The 23,589-nt window shown below is 52.2% G+C and overlaps 2 protein-coding genes across 3 annotated transcripts; both read right to left on the reverse strand.

Moving 5' to 3' along the window:
- Positions 1-877: 877 nt before the first annotated feature.
- LOC308236295 (uncharacterized protein) lies at positions 878-7,777 on the reverse strand. The gene is made up of 3 exons (XM_080645804.1): positions 7,530-7,777; positions 6,659-6,785; positions 878-3,266 (listed from the first exon to the last, which is right to left on the reverse strand). The coding sequence occupies exons 1-3, from the start codon at positions 7,560-7,562 to the stop codon at positions 1,879-1,881; spliced, it is 1,548 nt and encodes a 515-aa protein (XP_080501930.1). The 5' UTR covers positions 7,563-7,777; the 3' UTR covers positions 878-1,878.
- A 3,331-nt stretch (positions 7,778-11,108) lies between these two features.
- On the reverse strand, positions 11,109-18,071 carry LOC308236296 (uncharacterized protein). Of its 2 annotated transcripts, XM_080645805.1 has the most exons (4): positions 17,800-18,051; positions 16,449-16,668; positions 14,818-14,941; positions 11,109-13,283 (listed from the first exon to the last, which is right to left on the reverse strand). In XM_080645805.1, the coding sequence occupies exons 2-4, from the start codon at positions 16,461-16,463 to the stop codon at positions 11,881-11,883; spliced, it is 1,542 nt and encodes a 513-aa protein (XP_080501931.1). In that variant the 5' UTR covers positions 16,464-16,668; positions 17,800-18,051; the 3' UTR covers positions 11,109-11,880. The 2 variants fall into 2 exon arrangements, with proteins under 2 accessions (XP_080501931.1, XP_080501932.1); XM_080645806.1 differs by lacking the exon at positions 16,449-16,668 and having other exon boundaries at positions 17,800-18,071.
- Positions 18,072-23,589: the final 5,518 nt, after the last annotated feature.

Below are 23,589 nucleotides of genomic sequence, written 5' to 3' on the forward strand. Positions count from 1 at the left end.
TGGAAAGGCGGCAAGGCGGCTCCAGCCAGAGCAAAGGCGGTGCCAGCAGCCAGGGGAAGGAAGGCCATTCTTGCACACATCTTCGTGCATCAGGCCTCTAGTAAAGCAATAAATATAGAGCATGCTAACCAGTTTGTGGCCGTCTCCTGCACTCTCTCTGAATCCAGTGTTTCTGCAACAATGATCCTTCTCGTGGCCCCTGTAATCTTAAAACCAGTGATGGTACCTACAGAAGTCAGGACCTCAGGGCCCACAGCTCCACTGGAGGACCTGCAGGGACAGACGTCCCCTCACCAGTGCTGAGCACGAGACAATAGGCCCTGTGAACGAGAACAAGTTCATGTTGCTCTCAGAAGCAGTGAAGGTTGTCACAAGGACCCCCTTCTCAGGTTGAACTCAGAATCCCCAAGTCATGGCATCCGAGCTACAATATAGGACACAAAGCTCCGCAGTCTTCCCCACAGGCTACGAGCAGCAACGCAAACTAGGCCAAAACTGAAGACGTATCTTCCGCCATCACACTGTACCCGGAGGCACACAAACTTTGGGATCCCAACCAAAGCTGTTCACCTCTTCATGCTAGCAAACCAGTCAACTTCAAAGAACCCAAAATAGTGACTAGAACAGCCGTGGGCAAACTACGGCCCCCGGGCCGGATCCGGCCTGTTCGGCTGTTCTATCCGGCCCGCGGAACCGAAAGAGCGGAGGGTTCTCTTGCTCTCCCCTCCGCTCCTTTACTTTGAATTTATATTAGTTCACACAAACACTCTATCCATGCTTTTGTTCCGGCCCTCCGGTCCAGTTTAAGAACCCATTGTGGCCCTCGAGTCAAAAAGTTTGCCCACCCCGGGACTAGAACCTCAAGATGAACAGTGGCTTGAACAATAAGACCTTTATTGTCATACAAACAAGAACAATGGTAGGCACAATTCCCTGGTTGGTGAGTTGGGAGGCTGGAAAATGCCATCACAGGAGTCATGTGAGATCAACAATATCCCTGAAAAATGTAGTCCATCTTTTAAAATGCCCAGCAGAGTCCTCTAGGTCAAAACTGGGAAAGGTCTATGACCTAACTCAACAGAGAGGAAATATGGGAAAGAGAAAGTGCTCAAGAAACTCATGAATCGCCCCACAAATGGGGGCTTACATCCCTGAATGTTCTAGAATGGATAAATGTTGCACACTGTGGGCTTCCACCAGGAGGTAGAGTTGAAATAGCTTCTGCTCCAGAATTGCCAGTGACATAAATCTGGCCATGACCCTGGGCAGGTTAAAAAGTGCAATGCAGCCCTACCTGGTTTGGCTCTGTGGCTCAACACAGGCAGATGGCACCTTCATATAGGGTATACTCCAGTGTTGGTACACTGAACAAATAGTATATACCTGCCCAATTAAGGCAGTTCTCCCATTTTAAATCTGTGGTATCCAATAAGGTATGTTCTTCAGCTGAAGGCCTTCTCACATTCACTGCACTTATAAGGTCTGTCCCTACTGTGAATTCTTTGGATGTAATGAGGCTAGACATTGGTAATGATTTCCTACATTTGCCACAATCATAAGGCCTTCATCCAATGTGACATGGTGTTTTAGGACCAGGAGTGAAGGGTAAATAATCCCCACATTCTGCCCTAGCTGGTTTGGCTCAGTGGATAGAGCATCAGCCTGCAGACTGAAGGGTCTTGGGTTCAATTCCGTTCAAGGGTACATGTCTGAGTTGCAGCCTCAATCCCCAGTAGGGAGCATGCAGGAGGCAGCCAATCAATGATTCTCTGTCATCACTGATGTTTCAATCTCTCCCTCCTTCTCCCTTCCTCTCTGTAATCAAAAATATATTTTTAAAAAATAACAGTTTCCCACATTCTAATACTCACAAGGCCTTTATCCAGTGTGAACTCTTCGGTGTTTAATAAGGCTTGAGCTATGGCTAAAAGATTTTCCACACTGGCTACACTCATAAGGCCTTTCTCCAGTGTGAATTCTCCTGTGTTTGATGAGACTAGAATTTTGAGTAAAGGACTTTCCACAGTCACTACACTCGTAAGGCCTTGAACCAGTGTGAACTCTCTGGTGTTTTAAGAGACTGGAGCTGTAAGTAAAGAATTTCCCACATTCACTGCACTCATAAGGCCTTTCCCCTGTGTGAACTCTCCGATGCTGAAGAAGTGCAGAGCTTTGGCTAAAAGATTTCCCACATTCGCTGCACTTATATGGCCTTTCTCCACTATGAACTCGGCGGTGTTCAATGAGACTGGACTTTTGAGTAAAGGATTTTCCACATTCGCTGCAGGCGTAGGGCCTGGACCCAGAGTGGACTCTCTGGTGTTTTATGAGACTGGAGTGGTAGGTAAAGAACTTCCCACATTCACTGCACTCATAAGGCCTCTCTCCTGTGTGAACACTCCGGTGTTGAAGGAGTGCAGAGCTTTCGCTAAAGGACTTCCCACATTCACTACACTCATAAGGTCTTTCTCCAGTGTGGATTCTTCGATGTTTAATGAGGTTGGACTTGTTGCTAAATAATTTTCCACATAAGTCACACTTGTGAGGCCGCGCTCCAGTGTGGACTCTCCGGTGTTGAATGAGGCTAGAGCTTTGCCTAAAGGACTTCCCACATTCCCCACACTCATAAGGCTTTTCCCCAGTGTGGACTCTCCAATGGTCATTAAGACTATAGCTTTTGCTGTAAGATTTTCCACATTCACTGCACATGTAGCCTCTTTCTTTAGAGAGAACACTCTGGTGCTGAATAAGCTTGCGTTTGCAATTAAAATCTTTAGAGTATTCTGGGTCAGACAGAGTTCCTCCCTTATGAGAGGCTGTTCCACACTCAGTTCTCCTGTTTGACTTCTCCCTGGTGTGTGTGGCCTGGTGCTGGAGAAATCTTGACCTGGCCAGGAAGTCCCTCACAACCTCCTCACAGGAACCGGGCTTCCCCGAAACACAGAATTTGCAGTCCTTTACAAATGAGGCTCTGTCCATGTGGCCTCTGAAACACATCTCTCCCGTGAGCTGCTTCTGATGCTCAAGTTCCGTGCTAACATCCAACTGTTTCTCACATGCCCCCATCTTGTACAGTTTCTGCCCATGATGTGTTCCCGGGTGCCCAGTGAAGTGCAAAATGTCTCTCAAGTCCACACCACACAGCTCACAAGGATGGGCATCCAGGGCAGACACACCTGCCTTGGGAGTCCGGACCTGTGACACTCCTTGTAAAGAGCTGCTGAGCTCAGACGGGGCCTCCTCATTCTGGGCTCCATGCCAACAACCTGAAAACGGAAAGTGCTGGTTAAGTGCATGTTGACTCCGGTGGGAAGGGGCAGTCCTCACACGTGTGTCTGACAAACCCAGGAACAAGTCCATGGCATTGTGTGCAGGACCAGGGAGTTAGCACACGTTGAGGACGGGGCTGCTCCGCAGTACTGGGCCATGAAGAGCACAGACTGGGCGAGGCCTCACGAGGTGAAGGACCCAACCATGCAGTGTACACAGAGCGTAGACACAGGGTCCACAATTCACTTCAACAACGACTTCCCAAAGAACTTCGCTACTGGTGACACACGAAAGCTGTGCAGACGGGTGTGTTAAGGTGCAAGAAAATACAGTTGTAACACGGCAGCTGGTATTTAGGACTTTTAGAAATATGCACACACCTCAGGACACAATGCATAGGGGCCAACGAGGAAAGCACCACAGATGGAGTGGTGAGAAAAACAGGCTAGACACACAGTGTAGAGATGTGAGGCTAACCCCAGGCTGGAGGTTAGGGTAGAAGCGACAAGTGATAAAGCTGAGAAATCGGCAAAGAGTCCAGAAAGGGGAAGGACAGACAGAAATGAAGTGGGGCCCTGGCATGGACATCAAAACAGTAATCCAGCCCTAACCGGTTTGGCTCAGTGGATAGAGCGTCGGCCTGCAGACTGAGGGGTCCCAGGTTCGATTCCGATCAAGTGCAGGTACCTTGGTTGCGGGCACATCCCCAGTAGGGGGTGTGCAGGAAGTAGCTGATCAGTGTTTCCCTCATTGATGTTTCTAACTCTCTATCCCTCTCCTTTCCTCTCCATAAAATATCAATCCTATATAATAAAAGCCTAATATGCAAATTGACCCAATGGCAGAAAGACCGGCGAAACGGCCGGTGGCTATGATGTGCATTGACAACCAGGGGGCAGACGCTCAACATAGGAGCTACCCCTAGCCTGCAGGCCCCAAGCCAGCCAAGGCGGGTGCCAGCACCTGCCACCCCCCTCCCTCCCGATTGCCCTGCCAGTTGCCCCACAGAGGGAAGCGACTGGCGGTGGGAGTGGAGGGCAGGGCCAGTGAGCGGGTGGAACCAGGCCAGCCAAGGCAGGTGCCAGTGGGGGGCCCCCCTGATCATTCCGCTGGTCGCCCCACGGACGGACTCTGATCGCCAGCCAGGCCTCGGGACCCTACCCGTGCATGAATTTCTTGCACCGGGCCTCTAGTAAAATATATTAAAAAACAATAACAACAACAACAACAACAACAACAACAAAACAGTAATGCAACAGAATAGTTGTCTGGTAGGATGTGAGCACAGCACTGGCATCACACCCTCCTCCAGGTGCCACTCCTAAGATTTTGCTGAGCCTGGATTCATGTACGTCCTATGACCCAACCCAACTCCCTCAGTGAGCAAATGCATGGCACCTTATACAGGTACTAAGGGAAGGACAGCACACATGAGTAACCAGCACTAGCCCAGAACAAGTCAGCACAACACAGCCAACAGAAAAGAAAACCGAATACCACACGGAGAACTTCGAAGGAGGGTCTTGCAAGAACAGCCCACCGTCCATGAGAGGAGGAACCATGTCAGTGATGGGGATTCCTGGCCCAGGCAGGCCGGAGGCAATGTCAGCTAGAAGGAGGCACAGAACCCAGGTACACAAGGGCCTGGGATCTGAACTGAAGCATAGTAATCTCTATTTTGTAAAAATGCCATTTGAAATTCTCTGCTATTTTTAGATGGTCCCTTGTTCTGTGAATTAACTCTGCTTTTTAGCTTCTGTGAACACACGCTTCACGCTTGCTTGAATGACAGGGAAGGTAAGCTTCGCTGTCTGACCTTGCAGGCTAGTCATCTCACGTAAGGGGCTGACACTCCCATGCTCTCGGACCAGGGGTCTTTTAGTTAGCTGTACTCGAGGCTACTGAACTGTGTTGCACTCAAAGTTACCGGCTTCCTGGGAGACACCTGCTAAGCACACACAGGGCTCTTTTGAAAATGAAAAAGGAAGCCCCATATTTCGGAGAACAAAGACATTAGAAAAGTATAAAGGGAACACTTCCTCCTTATTGCGGGGCTGAGACTTTAGAAGCAACATTCCTCTGAGCCCGCTAGGGTAATAAAAGACTCCAAATTAATTTGGCTTACAGGCCTCTGATATTCAGCTCGCTGATTTACGACATAACAGAACAAAGTCATTCGGTCAAAAGTCAAGGAGAAGCAAGTCAGGTGTATCCAATGGGTTCACTGGAAGACTTCTGACCCTGATTCTTTCCCTGCAAGTCTGGGGCTCTTCAAGGAAGGAGAGGGTCATGCACAGATCTCAAACCAACTAAGCACAGCACCTCTCCAGGGATCGAAAAACAGCACCTACCCAGGGGTCTAAGCATTGCTCCCATCCAGGGGTCTAAGCACAGCACCCATCCAGGGGTCTAAGCACCCATCCAGGGATCTAAGCACAGCACCCACCCAGGGGTCTAAGCACCCATCCAGGGGTCTAAGCACAGCACCCATCCAGGGGTCTAAGCACCCATCCAGGGGTCTAAGCACAGCACCCATCCAGGGGTCTAAGCACAGCATCCATCCAGGGGGGTCTAAGCACAGCACCCATCCAGGGGTCTAAGCACAGCACCCATCCAGGGGTCTAAGCACCCATCCACGGATCTAAGCACAACACCCATCCAGGGGTCTAAGCACAGCACCCATCCAGGGGTCTAAGCACAGCACCTATCCAGGGATCTAAGCACAGCACCCATCCAGGGGTCTAAGCACAACACCTACCCAGGGGCTTAAGCACCTATCCAGGGATCTAAACACAGCACCCATCCAGGGATCTAAGCACAAAACCCATCCAGGGATCTAAGCACAACACCCATCCAGGGGTCTAAGCACAACACCCATCCAGGGGTCTAAGCACAGCACCTATCCAGGGATCTAAGCACAGCACCCATCCAGGGTCTAAACACAGCACCCATCCAGTGGTCTAAGCACAGCACCCATCCAGGGGTCTAAGCACAGCACCCATACAGGGGTCTAGGCACAGCACCTACCCAGGGGTCTAAGCACAGCACCCATCCAGGGGTCTAAGCACAGCACCCATCCAGGGGTCTAAGCACCCATCCAAGGGTCTAAGCACAGCACCCATCCAGGGGTCTAAGCATAGCACCCATCCAGGGGTCTAAGCACAGCACCCATCCAGGGATCTAAGCACAGCACCCATCCAGGGGTCTAAGCACAGCACCCATCCAGGGGTCTAAGCAGAGCACCCATCCAGGGGTCTAAGCACAGCACCCATCCAGGGGTCTGGGGAAGGAAGCAGTGCCAGGTCCTGGAGTGAGGACAGACCTGCTCCTGGGGAAAGGGAAGGGCAGACACTACTGCCCACGGCACAGGGGAGTCTGAAATCCTTACCCAAGGAGCTTATCAGGGTCAGGTTCTCCAGCATCACATCGTGGTACAGGCGTCTCTGAGCCTCACCCAGGAGCTCCCATTCCTCCGAGGAGAAGTGCAGGGCCACGTCCTCAAAGGTCACCCCGCCCTGCGAGATGGGGACAGCTGACACCAGAAAAAGCTCCTCTCTCTACCGGGAACCCACAATCCTCCCCCAGGGCCCCCCACATGCACCCTGTGCCCGTCCTCCTCCCAATCGCCCCAACTCAAAGGACAACCCCCGTCCTGGTGCCCCTGTCTCCTCTCGGGCTCCTAGAGGACAGGGTCCCCCCTGCGCCCTTTGCTCCCAGGAAGAGAGACCGGAAGCTCTAAACGCTCAGCTCCGTGTTGCCTCGAGCACCCGCACGGCCTGCGACCAGCTCACGGCAGAGCCTTCCACGCGGGGTTCAGGGCCGAAGGCAGTACCAGCACCTTCAGGCGACCCTTGCGTGGGCCTCGGGTCCTGTGCCCGGGGTGTCTCCAGGCTCCCGGGTGCCCCAGATTGGGGGGCCTGCTCTCCAAGTCCGAGGAGAGACATTCCGGAGACGGGGAGGGTGGGTGGGGGTCGGGGCCAGTGAGGGACGGGTCACCCTCCCCTTCCCTGAGGTCCCACAGGCGCTTCCGCAGCCGCGGGGCCCGGGGAGGGGGCCGGCCCTGGAGACACGAGGTCCTGGGGGCTCCGCGGGCTCCGCCTCCCTGGACCCGGCCGGACCCGCCCCGGCCCGTCACCCCAGGGTCACCCCGAGCGCCTGGCGGTCCTGACGCGGGGCCTGGGCTGCAGGAGGGACGGGCGCCCGCCCCCGGGCTGCGGGGTGGGGTCGGGGAGGCGGGGCAGCCTGGGGGGCGCGCTCACCTCAGCCGGGCGCCTGGGCGCGGCCGCCGCCATTGGAACCGGCGGGCGGGGCGGGCGGCGGGCGAGGAGGCGGGACCCTCCCGCCCTGAAGCGGGTCCCTCGCGGGGTCGGCGAGCCTCACGCCCGCGTCTGTGCGGCGGGGAGAACGACTCCCGCCGCCTTCGGACCCGGCACCCGGACCCTGACCGAGCGCTCTGAAATCTCTGACAGACAAAACCCACAACTGACATGGCCGCCCGGGGAGTCGCAGGAAGTACCGCCCTCCCGCGATGCGTCACACGCGGTAGCCTCTTTCCCCTAAGTTCTCATTGGCTAGTGGCGCTGCCGCTCCACTCTGGGCATTCTGGGAAATGTAGTTCCATGGCACAGCTGCAGGAAAGGCAGGGGAAAAGGGGCTTATTGTGCAGAAGGGCCCGGGCTCAGCAGCTAGGTCTGAGGGAGGGGACTGTCCAGGCGGGCTGCGCCTGCTCTTTAAAGGGACCGCCGTCATTTCCTCCGTTTTCTTCCAAGTCCTCTCTGCAGCTGATCACCCAACGTTTGTTGACACGTTATTTCAGGCTTTGAAGGTGAGCATGCCCCCAGAGGGTAAAAAGAGTATTTCCGATTCTCACCAAGGCTACAGACCCAAATAAAAATATTGCAGCCCTAACCAATTTGGCTCAGTGGATAGAGCGTTGGCCTGCGGACTGGGGGGTCCCGGGTTCGATTCCGGTCAAGGGCATGTACCTTGGTTGCAGGCACATCCCCAGTAGGAGGTGTGCAGGAGGCAGCTGATGGATGTTTCTCTCTCATTGATGTTTCTAACTCTCTATCCCTCTCCCTTCCTCTCTGTAAAAAATCAATAAAATATATTAAAAAAAAACAAAACCAAAACAACAAATGATTTAAAAAAATAAAATAAAATATATTTTTAAAAAAAATATTGCAGCCCTGACTGGTTTGGCTCAGGGGATAGAGCATCGGCCTGTGGACTGAGGGGTCCCGGGTTCGATTCCGGTCAAGGGCATGTACCTTGGTTGCAGACACATCCCCAGTGGGGGGTGTGCAGGAGGCAGCTGATCGATGTTTCTAACTCTCTATCCCTCTCCCTTCCTTTCTGTAAAAAAATCAATAAAATATATTTAATAAAAAATAAAAAATAAATAAGTAAAAACCATTTAGGGTTATTTTAAAAAAATAAATAAAAAATAAAAATATTGCATAGAGTCATTCAGACACAACAATGTCCACTCAAAAATGTCCGCTGGTAGCCGAGGCTAATGCACATGGTCTTATTTCAAATGCACACGCTCCCCATCACCACGCCCGTTTCTCAGTCCATGTATGTTTGGTCAGGACAAGAGAGAAAACCCTCCAGACTTGCTCCTCCTCATCTCAAACATCATTTCCTCGATTGCATATCCTGCCCCATTATGGTGACCTCCGACCAGGTTTTTTGAAATTCTGTGGAAGTTTACCATCATTGCTGTGTCCTTGTCAATGGCTGTATTCGTCCCTTTCCTCTGGAGAACGATGCTTGTGGTGAGTATACTAAAGTGCCTTATACATACCTTTTTAATCATACATAAGCAAAGGGTTTTAAACCACTGGACTCTCGCTGAAACGGGTGTGGCTCAGTGGATAGAGCGTCGGCCTGCGGACTGAAGGGTCCCAGGTTCGATTCCGGTCAAGGGCATGTACCTTGGTTGCGGGCACATCCCCAGTAGGGGGTGTGCAGGAGGCAGCTGATCGATGTTTCTCTCTCATTGATGTTGCTAACTCTCTATCCCTCTCCCTTCCTCTCTGTAAAAAATCAATAAAATATATTAAAAAAAAAACAAAAAAAAAAACACTGGACTCTCTATTTGCATTCAGTACCGTAAATGTCCCTCGGGCATTGATTTTTTTTTTCTTGTTTTCTGGTCACTGATTTTGCGGAAGGAACCGCACATCAGCTCTTCACCGATCACCCCCAGCTTCTCCTTCCCCCTGAGCCCGTCACCTGCCCTCGCTACCCTGGCCCAGTCTTTGTGGTTTGCCCTCCATCGGAACGCCAGTTCCCACGGGCAGGGGACTCTGTACCTCCAGATTCTGGAATAGTCCAGCCCAAGTGTCCACACCCTCGGCCTTTACAGGTCTCAGCTGCGCCCGCCCGTGGCTGCGGCTCCTCCATCCAGCCTGACTCAAGTTCTCCTCACTAGAGCCTCCCCTCAGCCCTCCCACTCAGGTGCTGACAGGAAACACCCTCACCAACCCCGTCCAGGGCCCCCACCCTCGTGGCTCGCTCCACCACACACCCCGGCAGCACATTAGTATCCCAAGTCCAGGGTCCCTCACCTCACTACAGGGGGGAGGGGTCTACTCTGCACAGGCCCAGTTTGGGGAGAGGGGCAACATCAACGTACCCCCTCAGCGTGATATACCGAGTCCAAGTCTCTCCTTCTGGAAGCACTTGTGCCACACAACGTTCTTGGCAGTGCGAATACATAGCACCATCTCCCGGAGAATCCAAGCTGCCTCCAGGACTGCCTGGGAGGTGATGGTGCTGAGTGGAGATTGATATTTAATAAAACCAAAGCAGAGCCCTGACCGGTGTGGCTCAGTGGATAGAGCGTCGGCCTGGCGGACTCAAGGGTCCCAGGTTCGATTCCGGTCAAGGGCATGTACCTTGGTTGCGTGCGGGCACATCCCAGTTAGGGGGTCTGCAGGAGGCAGCTGATGGATGTTTCTCTCTCATCGATGTTTCTGGCTCTCTTTCCCTCTCCCTTCCTCTCTGTAAAAAATCAATAAAATATATTAAGAAAAGAAATCCAAAGTAGAAAATTACCCCTAAAATGAAAAAACAGACTCAACACACCAGTGGGCCTCAGGTGTGTGTATCTGGGCTGACTAAAGGCAGGACTTTCCCAAGGTGAACTGATTTGAGGGCTCAAAGCATTATGGGGCTTCTCCTGGATACAGGGGTTGCAGCGGACCAGGGGCCTGGGGTTGGGGAACAACAGGCTGGAGAGACCTGTGCATGGAGACAGAAGAGCCCTGGCCAGCTCCTCTCAGGCGGACACAGAACCCCAACCCTCCCCGGGGCCTGCCTCGGGATCCTTGCTGCCACACCCTTGAGAAAGACAGAGTGTTCCCCAGCTGCAGGGGGGGACACGCCAGGCACAGGCAGGAGAGAGCGAGCAAAGGCGGTTGTGCGGGCGGAAGCCCCATCTCCGTGAACTAGAGTGGATGATCTGTTCAAAAAAGAAATAAAAATTAACATACATTCTTATTGGTTTCCGAGAAGGAGGCGGGAGAGACATCAACGATGAGAGAGAATCACCTGTCGGCTGCCTTCTGCACGCCCCGCACCGGGGACTGAGCCCACAACCCGAGCATGTGCCCTTGACCGGAATCGAAACCTTCAGTCCTCAGGCTCTATCCACTGAGCCAAACCAGCCAGAGCTCTTTTAATTTTTCAGAGAGAGTGTAAGGGAGCGGGCAGAGAGAGAGAGAGAGAGAGAGAGAGAGAGAGAGAGAGAGAGAAACACAATGACTGGATGACTCCTAAACTAGCCGCAGCTGGGAGCCAAGGATCAAACCTGCAAAACAGAACCACCAAGTCACACGGTCTTTATTTCAAGGCCTTGGGCAGTAATGCAAACTAAGTCAATAGTGGACAAAGAGTGATTTTCTGCCGTTCTGCTGTCCCTTCTGAAGCACGGAGAGTTTGGGATCCCCACAATATCTGTTGACTCTACATGATGACAGGTCACAATTGTGCTTGCAAATCACCCCAGGCCGTGACTAGGTCCAACAGAATTGAAGGTACAAAAGCAAAAACGCCTTCACAAAAACACCATAAACCAGAGCAGTGCACAGCAAGCAGTTTGCAGGCTGGTGAATTAGAAGCTGAAACAATTCGTGACAACAAAACGTGAGACCCACAGTGTCCCTGAGAGAGGTAGCTCTTCTTAGCTGAGGATGGGGGCTCTGGGTGAACCCTGGGTCGGGTCCATTTCCGAGTGAGAGAGTAAGGAACGAAGATCCGGCCAAGAGCTCAGAATATTCATCATTTCCTCAAGCACAAGTCAGAACACAGAACACATTTCCCCCGAGCACGCAGGGGTGGTGACCGATGCACACCGTTCAGGTGAGCCAGGTGGTCGAGGAGGTCGCTTCGGCCACAAAGACTCGCAGTGACGTCGATCAGGTAGGAGGTCTCGGCACATCAGCAAGTGCAATGCAGCTCCTTCAAGCCTCCCTTGTACCTCAGGTTTGTGAGGAATCGAGACGAGTGTATGTTTCAATAAAAGGAGTCTATACTCAGGTAAATGGGTCTGAGTCTCCGTCAGCGCTGTAGTGTGAGAAAGGTAAACCAACCCCCGCACAGTTAAGGCTTTTCTCCAGTGTGGACTCTCAGATGTCTGACAAGGCTAGGTTTCCACCGAAAACATTCCCCACATTCACTGCACTCGTAAGGCTTTTCTCCAGTGTGAATTCTGAGGTGGCCCATGAGCTTAGATCTTCGGCTGAAGGACTTCCGACAGTTACCACACTGATATGGCTTTTCTCCAGAGTGAATTCTCTGATGCTCTGTCAGAGTGGAGATGAGCATGAAGGACTTCCCACAATCACTACACTCGTATGGCTTTTCTCCGGTGTGAACTCTCTTGTGGTAATAGAGGTGGCTATTGCTCCTGAAAGATTTCCCACATTCGTGACACTCGTAAGGTTTCTCACCGGTGTGAATTCTGTGGTGTTGAATGAGGGTACACTTTTGACTAAAGGACTTGCCGCAAGCACTGCATACAAAAGGTTTCTCACCGGTGTGCGTTCTCTTGTGCAGACTGAGGTAAGAGCTTTGACTGAAGGACTTTCCACAATCAGTACACTTATACGGCTTTTCTCCAGTGTGAATTCTGTAGTGCTGAATGAGGGTAAACTTTTGCCTAAAGGCCATCCCACATTCACTACACACAAAAGGTTTCTCACCGGTGTGAATTCGGTGGTGTTGAATGAGGGCACACTTTTGACTGAAGGCCTTCCCACAATCAGTACATACAAAAGGTTTCTCACCAGTGTAAATCCTCTTGTGTTGACGGAGGTTAGGGCGCTGACTGAAGGCCTTCTCACAATCGCTATCCTCATACGGACTTTCTCCAGCGTAAACGCTTCCATGTTGCTTGAGGTTCAAGATACGGCTAAACACTTTCCCACGTTTGTTACACGCATAGATATTTTCTTCTGAAAAGTCAGCCGGATGTTGAACAACCTTCTGGTTGTGGCTGGCAGCTTTTTCACCGTCACCCCAATCGTGATAACTTTCTCCAGTGAGAAATTCCAGCGAAATCTCACTGCCACTGTGTGGCTCCTCAGTGTCGAGAGGGGCCTGGTGCTGGAGAAGGTCTGAGATGGCTGGGAAGTCTTCCCCAGCCTCCCCACTGGTTGAAGGCAACTCTGTTAAGTAGAAGCTGCACCTGGTCACAAACGAGGCCCTGTCCACAGCTTCTTTCCAGGGCTTCTCTCCACCGGCTTCCCTCTGCTGCTGGTGAGGGTTTGCACTGAAACAGAAGACTCTCACACATGCGTCACCGAAGAAGCCTTTCTGCTCAAAGTCCGCTGCTGGTGACTCAGTCAGGTGCAGAACATCTTTTAACACAGAGAAACACCTCCCGCAGAGATGGGTCCTCTGGGTTGCTGGAGCTGTCTGAGAAGCCCTGACCTGTGACTCCACTTGTACAGATACACTGTGCTCAGGACGGACCTCCTCATCATCCATGTTATGCCAACAACCTGAAATGAGAGAAATGCTGAGGAACTGGATGCTGACTGTGGTGACAGGGGAAGTCCCGTTGCTAAAGTGTTTTGCACATAATACATGGGTTCCATGCCACTGACTGAAAGTAAGAGATGTGCGGGAAGGATTAATAAGAGGCTGCTGTGAAGGTCTGGGCCTTTGAAGATTGCAATACAGGAAAGACCTCACCAGATACATGACACAAAGATGGCAAGCACCCTCATGGGAGAGAAGCCAGATCCCCAGCTACGTCTTCTGCTAACAGCATTCAGCAGGGCTTGTCTGCTGGTGAAGGGGCAAGCTGTGCGTGAGGTTGGCAAGGTCGTATTCCAAGTAAAATTCAATAAACCAGTACCTGGTGTCAAACACTACCTAAGTATGAATATGCACCTCATAACACATGTGTTAGTCAATGTTAAAGAATAATGCAGAGCTCGGCTGGCGTGGCTCAGTGGTTGAGTGCCTACTTAGTAACCAGGAGTCACAGTTTAATTCCCAGTCGGGGCACATGCCTGGGTTGCGTGCTCGATCCCCAGTAGGGGACATGCGGGAGGCAGCCAATCAATGCTTCTCTCTCATCATTGATGTTCCTATCCCTCTCTCCTCCCTTCCTCTCTGAAATCAATAAAAATATAATAATTTAAAAAAAGGAATAATGCAGAGGCAGCAGTGCAGAGGAACAAGTGATATAAAAAGCCCAAATGGTGAAGGTAGCCAAAAGCCAGGCAGTCACAGATGAAATGACAAGTCAGCAAAGTGTCAAGTAAGGGAAAGAAAAGGAAGAAATGAGATGTGGCCAGTGGCACTTGCATCTAAACACTGGACATCCGGATGTCCCTGGTATAATCTGAACACAGCCTATGTGGCATGCCTTCCCCCAGTTACCACTGAGCAAGGCCAGGCCTCCTCTGAGACCATCTTACATGTGCACCCTATGAACAGAACAGGGTTCTCCCTGCGCCTTCTCCTGTACAAGCACACAAAACCCAAATATTCTGAGTATTAGTGAAGGGCAACAGAGGTGAGCAGCCAGCACTGGCCCTGACCAACACAGTTTGCAATAGGATTCAGGGAACAGAATATTACAAACAACTGAGGGAGGGTCTTACAAGAACCGCCCGTGGTTCATGCAAGTAAAGACCATAACCTGGCACAGGCAGCCACAAAGAGCCTTTAGCTGGAGGAAGGGGCAGAGGTGGAGGCCACTGGGTGGACCCAATCACTGTCCCGTGAAGAGGTAGTGCAAGGTGGCACCCAGTAAGCTGTCTGCAAGACTCCTGACTCCCAGGCACTTCCTGCACTTTTTGAAGCAACTTGTGTTATGGATGTTCGTGGGGTCCGTTGTGCGGACACTCCACACAGCTCACCACCGGCAGCCACAGCACATTTAACAAGAATGTGGGGGGATTAGCAGAGCCCCCCCCCCCCCCCCACCTTTGGTCTGACTGTGGGAGAGAGAAAGCTACCTCTGGAGAATAAAGAGAAGAGAGGGCATCTACTCAGGACACTGGGACAATGTGAAGGTCTTACCTACAGATGAGACCAGTGCAAACACTTCCAGCATCACCTCGCAGTACAGAAGTCTCTGAGGCTCATCAAGGAGCCCCCACTCCTCCTGGGAGAAGGCGATGGCCACGTCCTCAAAATCCATCTCCTGCCACAATGGAGAGAGTTCATTCCATGATCAGCTTCTCTCCTAAGATTCCAAGTCTTTCATACTCCCCACCCACCACATCCATCTGCTCCCTCTACTCCCCACAACAGAGACGATAACAGAAGATACTCTGTCCCATCAAAGTCACTCTCTCCTTATAGTCCTACTGACACTGTGTCTTCCCACAACAGTAAGGGCACGTGAGCAAAGGAAGATGACACCTGTGCTCTGAAACTCACATGCAGGCCACACTGCCCCTTGTCAATAACAGTGGGTGTCAGCAACATCGGGTAGGGAGAGATGTTGGCCATAAAGAGAGGGTGAGTGATTTGACAATGGCCTTGTCAGGCAATACCCTTGTAGTCCCCCAGATTGTACCTCAAAGACAGCAAAATCATGGCATCACACGTCACCTTTTCAACCCGAATTCCAGTTTGCCGAGGCCATCACTTTGCACTACCTGCTGCACGTAATTATTTAAACCACACGTGTCCTACACAGCTTCATTCCCAGAGCCACAGCTTCATTCCCAGAGCCACAGCTTCATTCCCAGACACACAGCTTCATTCCCAGACGCACAGCTTCAAAGATAACACCCATATGGGGTGACAGGGATGGTTTTATTTCCTAATATCTTTTCCAAAATTGTAACTCATCACCTCTGTAATGTCTTTCTCTCTCATCTTCTCCTTTCCCCATGCCAGGAGAGATATTCAAGCCCAGGTTACACTGTTGTATGCTAGCTCATTCCTGTATCATCCCTCAACAGCAACAGGCATGTTTGCACATACATGACATCTAAGCTCTAGAACTGGCACGCAGCACCACACACCCCTCTTTTCAGAAAATGAGCCTAAAATTCCCCTTATTGTATCAGCCAGATCCCACCCGAAATGGACTCACCCTTCATTCCCTCTTATGTCAATGTCAGGGCCCTGTGGCCATGAATTCACACTCCCTCTCCACGTGCACATCACTCTTTCTCCCACACCTCTCTCACACCTGCACTCCCACAGCCCAGCCCCCATAGGCATCTCCCTGGCCTCTTACTCATTACTCAGCAGGTGTGGTCAGGAGAATGCTTGCCAGATTCAAACAGGATCCAGTACTGCCCAGACTCTGAGAGTCCACACTCCTAGAGGCAGCCTGGAGTCCTGCTATGAAGGCCTCTGTGACTCTATTTTCCTTCAACCTCACCTATTGAGAACCACAATCCGATCTCAGATACCCAGAGCCCACCTGCCCTGGTGCTGCACTCGATGTCCCTTCACCAGTCACAGCCCACATCTCTCCACTTACCCGTCACTCAAGTCCCAGCCCCGATGGCCCTCTGCACCGAGCCCAGTGAGTCTCACAGGTGACCACTCAAGCCCCTAAGCTAACCCACAAGACCGACTGCAACCCCCAGGCCACACCAAGGGTCACAGCAAAACCCTGGTTTAGAGAAGTAAATATGTACCAGCCCGAGTCTCATCTTGTGTGAATTACTCTTTGGTCTCCAATTCACCTCATGTCCACTCATCTTTTAAAAGCCTTGGCCAGATGAAACCGGTTTGGCTCAGTGGATAGAGCGTCAGCCTGCGGACGGAAGGGTCCAGGGTTCGATTCCGGTCAAGGGCATGTACCTTGGTTGCGGGCACATCCCCAGTGGGGGGTGTGCAGGAGGCAGCTGATGGATGTTTCTCTCTCATCGATGTTTCTGGCTCTCTATCCCTCTCCCTTCCTCTCTGTAAAAAATCAATAAAATATATTTAAAAATAAAAAATAAATAAATAAAAGCCTTGGCCACTGGGAAACCATTCTCTCTCCCTGACATTCTACACGACCACTTCCATCCCTTTGCTGTGTTGTGACACCCACCGCCCTGGCTGATACAAACGGGCCCCAGCAGGAAAGCCAGTCCTCTGGGTCACACTGTCCCTGTGAGCTACCACGACCATTACCATCCTGGCCATGATTCCCGGTATTAAAGTGATCTCCAGCCCTGGCTCATGTGACTGAGTTGGCTGAGCATCGACCCATGGGCAGAGAGGTGGCAGGTTCCAGTGCTGGTCGGGGCACCTGCCTGGGTGGTGGGCTGGATCCATAGGACGGCTTGTGCAGGCAGCAACAGGTCCCTGTTATTGCTCATCACTGTTTGTCTCTCTCCCTCCCCCTTCCTTTCTATATTTAAAGTGAAATACACATTATATATATATATATATATATATATATATATATATATATATATATATATATATATATATAACTGATGGTTCCTGAGCCAGCTCAGTCATCACTCCCAGCCTTTGCACATCTTGGTCCCTTTTCCTGGGAGGAACCCCCACATCGCACTCCACCCGTTGCCAAAACCAGTCCTAAAGCCCTAGTCGTGGGCTCAGGACTCTGGGCTGATTGTCTGCGGGTCCCAGGGCAGGAAGAGGGGCGGGACAGTCCCAGGACCCCACAACTCAGAGGCCACGACAGTGTGAGGCCCTGACATCAGCCCCACAGCCCAGCCCCTCAGCGGCTCTGCACCTGCAGGAACCTGTGGGGACGGAAGGCCTGTGGAGGGCCTGGCACCCACCGCCAGGACCCAGGGGCTCAGGCTGCTCAGGGCCCTGGCCCAGCCCCGGGGCCGGTGACGCCCGCACCCCTCGGGGCTCAGGGTCCCTCTGTGGTTCCCACCGCCCACAGCCCCGTCCCCTGAGGAGGAAGGGACGCTCCTCCCGGAACCGCCTCTCCTCCTCGCTGTCGCCTTTAGACACAAACAGGCCTGGGCTCCCCACCTCCCGGCTCAGCCCCCCACGGCCTTCCCCGGGGCATCGCAGCCCGTCGCCCTCCTCCCCTCACCCCCTGCGTCCCCCACGGGCACTCACTGCTCTGGGCGCTGCGACCTGGGCTGCGGGGCCTGAGCGGCGCCGGCCCCGAGGCTGGAGGGCCGATGGGGTGACGCCGAGTGAACTCTGTCAGCGGAGAGGAGGCGGGAGGCACGGGGACCCCAGTCCCGCCGGTTGGGGGTCACCCAGCCTCAGACTCACCCTGCCCAGCGGGACGCTGCCTCCCGCGTCTCCTCCTTCTGGCGATCGGCGCGCTGAAGCCCCTGAGCCGGTGAACGGCCCGGAGAAGTCAAAATGTCCGCCAGGAAGAAGACTCCGGAAGTCCCGCCCTAACCGGATGCACTGGCCCAAATGCCTTGTGTGGACGCATTGCTTTCTGGGAAATGTAGTTTTCCCAACCGCCCAGGAGAGGGCTCGCTTTCCAGCCCAGGAACTTGAGGAACCAGGTGGTGCGGCGCTGCCAGTGGGGCTGGGGAAGGAGGAGATGGGACCGGAGGCCTGGTGACCGGGGACAGACTGACGGACCTCCCAGGGGAGGGGGGACGGGGAGAGACCCCCAAAGAACATAGACACGGGGGAAATGGGAGACATGTGTAATATTATCAACAATAAAAAATACACATTTAGAGGGGTGGGGGTGGGCAATGGGGGGATAAGGACACATATGAAATACCTTAATCAATAAAGAAATTTTTAAAAAATAATAAAAATTAAAAAATACATATTTAAAAACTATTTCAAAAGGAAATAGCCCAGTGGGTGTGGTTGAGTGGTTGAGCATCAACCTATGATCCAGGAGGTCACGGTTGTATTCCTGGTCATGGCACATATGTGGGTTGCAGGTTCAATTCCCAGTGTGGACTGGGACTAGCAGGAGGCAGCTAATCAGTGATTCTCTCTTATTATTAATGTTTCTCTCTCTCTCCATTCCTCTAAGATCAATATATATATCCTATCTAATAAAGTGTAATATGCAAATTGACCATCACTCCAACCCACAAGATGGCCTTGCCCATGTGGTCAAAGATGGATGACCCCATATAGATGTAAGTTGGCTGCCACAAGATGGCCATCAGGGGAGAGCAGTTAGGGGTGATCAGGCCAGCAGGGTTGGGCAGTTAGGGGTGACCAGGCCAGCAGAGAAGGGCAGTTGGGGGGACCAGGCCTCCAGGGGACCAGGCCTGCAGGGGATGGCAGTTGGGGTGGACCTGGCCTGCAGGGAGGGCAGTTGGTGACAATCAGGCTGGCAGGGGAGGGCAGTTTGGGGCGACCAGGCCTGCAGGGTAGGGCAGTTGAGGGGGACCAGGCCTGCAGGGGAGGGCAGTTGAGGGGGACCAGGCCTGCAGGGGAGGGCAGTTGAGCGGGACCAGGCCTGCAGGGGAGGGCAGTTGAGCGGGACCAGGCCTGCAGGGGAGAGAAGTTGGGGGGGGCAGGCTTGCAGGGGAGGCACTTTGGGGGGGATCAGGCCTGCAGAGGAGGGCAGTTAGGGGGACCAAGCCTGCAGGGGACAGCAGTTGGGGTGGACCAGGCCTGCAGGGAGGGCAGTTGGTGACAACCAGGCTGGCAGGGGAGGGCAGTTGGGGGGGACCCAGGCCTGTAGGGGAGGGCAGTTGGGAGGGACCAGGCATGCAAGGGAGGGCAGTTGGGGGCGACCAGGCCAGCAGGGGAGGGCAGTTAGGGGCAAACAGGCTGGCAGGGGAGCAGTTAGGCATCAATCAGGCTGGCAGGGGAGTGGTAAGGGGGTGATCAGGCTGGAAGGCAGAAGCATTTAGAGGCAATCAGGCAGCAGGCAGGTGAGCAGTTGGGAGCCAGCAGTCTTGGATTGTGAGAGGGATGTCCGACTGCCCGTTTAGGCCCGATCCTACCAGGATCGGGCCTAAACGGGCAGTTGAACATCCCTTGAGGGGTCCCAGATTGGAGAGGGTGCAGGCTGGGCTGAGGGACAACCCACCCCCCTGTGCATGAATTTCATGCACCAGGCCTCTAGTGTGTGTGTGTATACACACACACACATATATATATATTATTGGCCCAGTGCATCAATTTGTGCATAGGTGGGGGTCCGGCCAGCCTGGTAACGGGGAGGGGACATGGGCGGTTGGCCGTCCTACCTGCTGGTCGAACTCCTGGTGGAGGGAACAATTTGCATATTAGCCTTTTATTCTATAGGATAGACATGGAGTGGCCCATTATGCGTTCAGAGGTCATCATCATCTGGCCACTCAGTGTGTGTGTATCTATCTATCTATATAAAAGCCTAAGCGACAGTTATGACCTGTCAACCAAATGACTGGTAGACCAGTCGCTATGATGCACACTAACCACCAGGGGTCAGATGCTAATGTAGGAGCTGCCCCCTGGTGGTCAGTACGCTCCCGCATCCAACCTCTCATGGTCCCTCTCCCTGGACTGGGTGAGATGGCCCTGATTGCTGGCCAGGCTGAGGGACCACACTCGTGCACAAATTCATGCACCGGGCCTCTAATATATATATACTAGAGGCCCGTTGCAGGAAGATTCTACTTCCCTCCCTTCTCCTTCCCTCCCTTCTCCGCAGCCCCGCCCGCTTCCCTCCCTTCTCCGCAGCCCCACTTGCTTGCTTCTCCGCAGCTTCGCTCCCTCATGCAACGCTTGGCTTCCTTCTATGCTGTCTTCAGTCTTCGCTCTGCTCCTGGATATGCAAATTAACTGGCATCTTTGGTTGGGTTAATTTGCATACTTGCTCCTGATTGGCTGGTGGGCATGGCTTTGTTGGTGTAGTGGAGTGATGGCTAATTTGCATATTACTCTTTTATTAGATAGGATATATATATATATATATATATATATATATATATATATATACATACATATATATATATATATATATATATATATATATATATAAAGTATATACATATAATACATATAAGTCCTGCCTGGTTTGGCTCAGTGGATAGAGCATCGGCCTGCAGATTGAAGGGTCCTGGGTTTGATTCTGGTTGGGGGCACATGCCTGTGTTGCAGGCTTGACCTCCAGTAGGAGGCAATCAGCCAATCAGTCATTCTCTCTCATTATTGATGTTTCTATCTCTCTCCTTCTCCCTTACTCTCTGAAATCAATAAAAAAATATTTTTAAAAAGTATATACAGCCCCAACCAGTTTGGCTCAGTGAATAGAGCGTTGGCCTGCGACTGGAGGGTCCCGGGTTCGATTCCGGTCAAGGGCATGCGCCTTGATTGTGGGCGCGTCCCCAGTGGGGGGTGTGCAGGAAGTGGCTGATTGATGTTTCCTTCTCATCGATGTTTCTAACTCTCTATGCCTCTCCCTTCCTACCTGTAAAAAAATCAATAAAATATATTTTTAAAAAATTATATACATGAAATGCATAGCTCATGGACACAGATTATAATGTGGTGAGCTCCTACAAGCAATGGGGGCAGAGTAGAGGGAGGCAAAGGGGGAGGGGGGAGGGGAAATGGGGGGGGTATCTGTAATTGATTCAAACATTAAAAACAATAGTGCACCCAGCAGGTGTGGCTCAGTGAATGACTTTGGATCCATGAACCAAGAGATCACTGGTTCGATTCCTGGTAGGGCACATGCCCAGATTGGGGGCTTGATCCCAGTAGGGGGCACGCAGGAGGCAGCTGATCAATGATTCTCATCTTTGATGTTTCTCCCTCTCCCTCTCTAAAAAAATTAATAAAAAACATTTTTTTAAAAAAGGAATAGTGTTTAGATTGAATTGACTTGCGTAGCCGGTTTGGCTCAGTGGATAGAGCACCAGCCTGTGGTCCGAAGGGTCCCGGGTTTGATTCAGGTCAAGGGCATGTACACAGGTTGCAGGCTTGAACCCCAAGCCTTGGGTAGGGCGAGTGTGGGAGTCAACCAGTTGATGTGTCTCTCTCACATGGATTTTTTTAAGTATAATTTTTATTGATTTCAGAGAGGAAGGGAAAGGGAAAGATAGAAACATCCTTGATGAGAGAAAATCATTAAATCGGCTCCCTCCCGCACGTCCCTACTGGGAATGGAGCCCACAACCAGGGCACGTGCCCTCGACAGGAATTGAACCCGGGACCCTTTAGTCTGCAGGCCGATGCTCTGCACTGAACCGGACCGGCTAGGGCTCTTTGTCTTTTTTTTTTTTTTTTAATATATTTTTATTGATAGCAGAGAGGAAGAGAGAGGGAGAGAGAGAGAAATATCCATGATGAGAGAGAATCATGCATCGGCTGCCTCCTGCTCGCCCCCTACCGGGGATGGAGCCCGCAACCCAGGCACGTGTCCTTGGCTGGAATCAAACCTGGGACCCTTCCGTCCACAGGCCGACGCTCTATCCACTGAGCCAAACCAGCCAGGACTCTTCGTCTTTTTTAAAAACATCCACGAGCCTTAACTTGTTTGGCTCAGTGGATAGAGCGTCGGCCTGTGGACTGAAGGGTCTGGAGTTCGATTCCCGTCAAGGGCACATGCCTGGGTTGCGGGCTTGATCCCCAGTGGGCGACGTGCAGGAGGCAGCCGATCAATGATCTCTCAACATTGATGTTCTTATCGCTCCATCTCCCTTCCTCTCTGAAATTAATAAAAAATATATATTTAAAAAAAGAAAAGGAAAAAAAAGATTGAATTGACTCAACAACCCCAAAGTGAGTGTGGGCCATCACGTTTTTCTCCCAAACTTTGTAAGCAAAACCATGCCTTGGTCTGGCAGGGGTTCTCAAACTTTTTAAACAGGGGGCCAGGTCACTGTCCCTCAGACCGTGGGAGGGCCGGACTATAGTTTAAAAAAAAACTATGAACAAATTCCTATGTGCACTGCGGGCCCGGGACGCGTCGGCTGCTAAGCAGGACAGGCAGCGGCACCCGGCGGGCCGGATCCATGTCCTCGGCGGGCCGCCTGTGGCCCGCGGGCCGTAGTTTGAGGACGCCTGTTTAGAGGGTGTTCCAGGCATCACTGTTTTAGGGAACAGGAAGCAGCCTGGAGGGGGCTGGCCTCAGGTTGGCCTGGAGTGTTTGATTTTTGACTTCATGCAGAAAAGACTTCACACGAGTTCAGATTTTGAGGGTTCGTTTATTCTGGGGAGAGTGAGGACAGGTCGGCATCAGGAGAGACCCAGCAACAGCAGATCGGGGCTCCTGTGGCTCTAGGAACATGTGGGAAATGAGGGAGCCGACGCGGGGCTGCGGTTAGCTCTCTGGACGATCGGAGAAAAGGGGGCCTTGAGCACAGGTTCGGGGGGTCAGCCCGGGAGGAGCTGCTGCTGCTGCTCAGTGCTGCCCCGGTTGCAGGTCAGGTGGGGACTTTTTTTAAAAATATAAATATATTTTATTGATATTTTACAGAGAGGAAGGGAGAGGGATAGAGAGCTAGAAACATTGATGAGAGAGAAACATCGATCAGCTGCCTCCTGCACACCCCCCACTGGGGATGTGCCCGCAACCAAGGTACATGCCCTTGACCGGAATCGAACCTGGGACCTTTCAGTCCGCAGGCCGACGCTCTATCCACTGAGCCAAACCAGTTTCGGCCTGGTTAGGGCTATTTTTATTTTATTTTTTTAACATTGTTAAAAAACATTTATTTTGATACAGTCTACCATAAATAAGTCAGTTGAGGTTCCACTCTGCCACAGATGCATCTGAGAGAGCCCTGTGCCCTTCAATTGGTGAACGTGTGAACGATGTCCCATCTCTTATGCCAGCCAGAGGGCACACCTTCCATGTTGTTACTGTCCATTGATTGCTTCCAATTCCAGGTGACCAAACAGTCCTTTATCCCCCAAAGTAAGCTCAGAACAGTTGGTTCAGCCCTAACCGGTGTGGCTCAGTGGCTAGAGCGTCAG

This window comes from Plecotus auritus, assembly GCF_963455305.1.
Source record: "Plecotus auritus genome assembly, chromosome: 10".
NCBI lineage: Eukaryota > Metazoa > Chordata > Mammalia > Chiroptera > Vespertilionidae > Plecotus > Plecotus auritus.

Coding starts and splice junctions, on each gene's coding strand:
- LOC308236295 (XM_080645804.1), bottom strand. CDS start 7,562: ATGGCGGCGGCCGCGCCCAGGCGCCCGGCTGAG. Junction 6,786..7,529: donor CGCCCAGGCGCCCGGCTGAG/GTGAGCGCGCCC, acceptor CCCATCTCGCAG/GGCGGGGTGACCTTTGAGGA. Junction 3,267..6,658: donor GACCCTGATAAGCTCCTTGG/GTAAGGATTTCA, acceptor TTCCGTTTTCAG/GTTGTTGGCATGGAGCCCAG.
- LOC308236296 (XM_080645805.1), bottom strand. Junction 13,284..14,817: donor TGCACTGGTCTCATCTGTAG/GTAAGACCTTCA, acceptor CTCTCATTTCAG/GTTGTTGGCATAACATGGAT.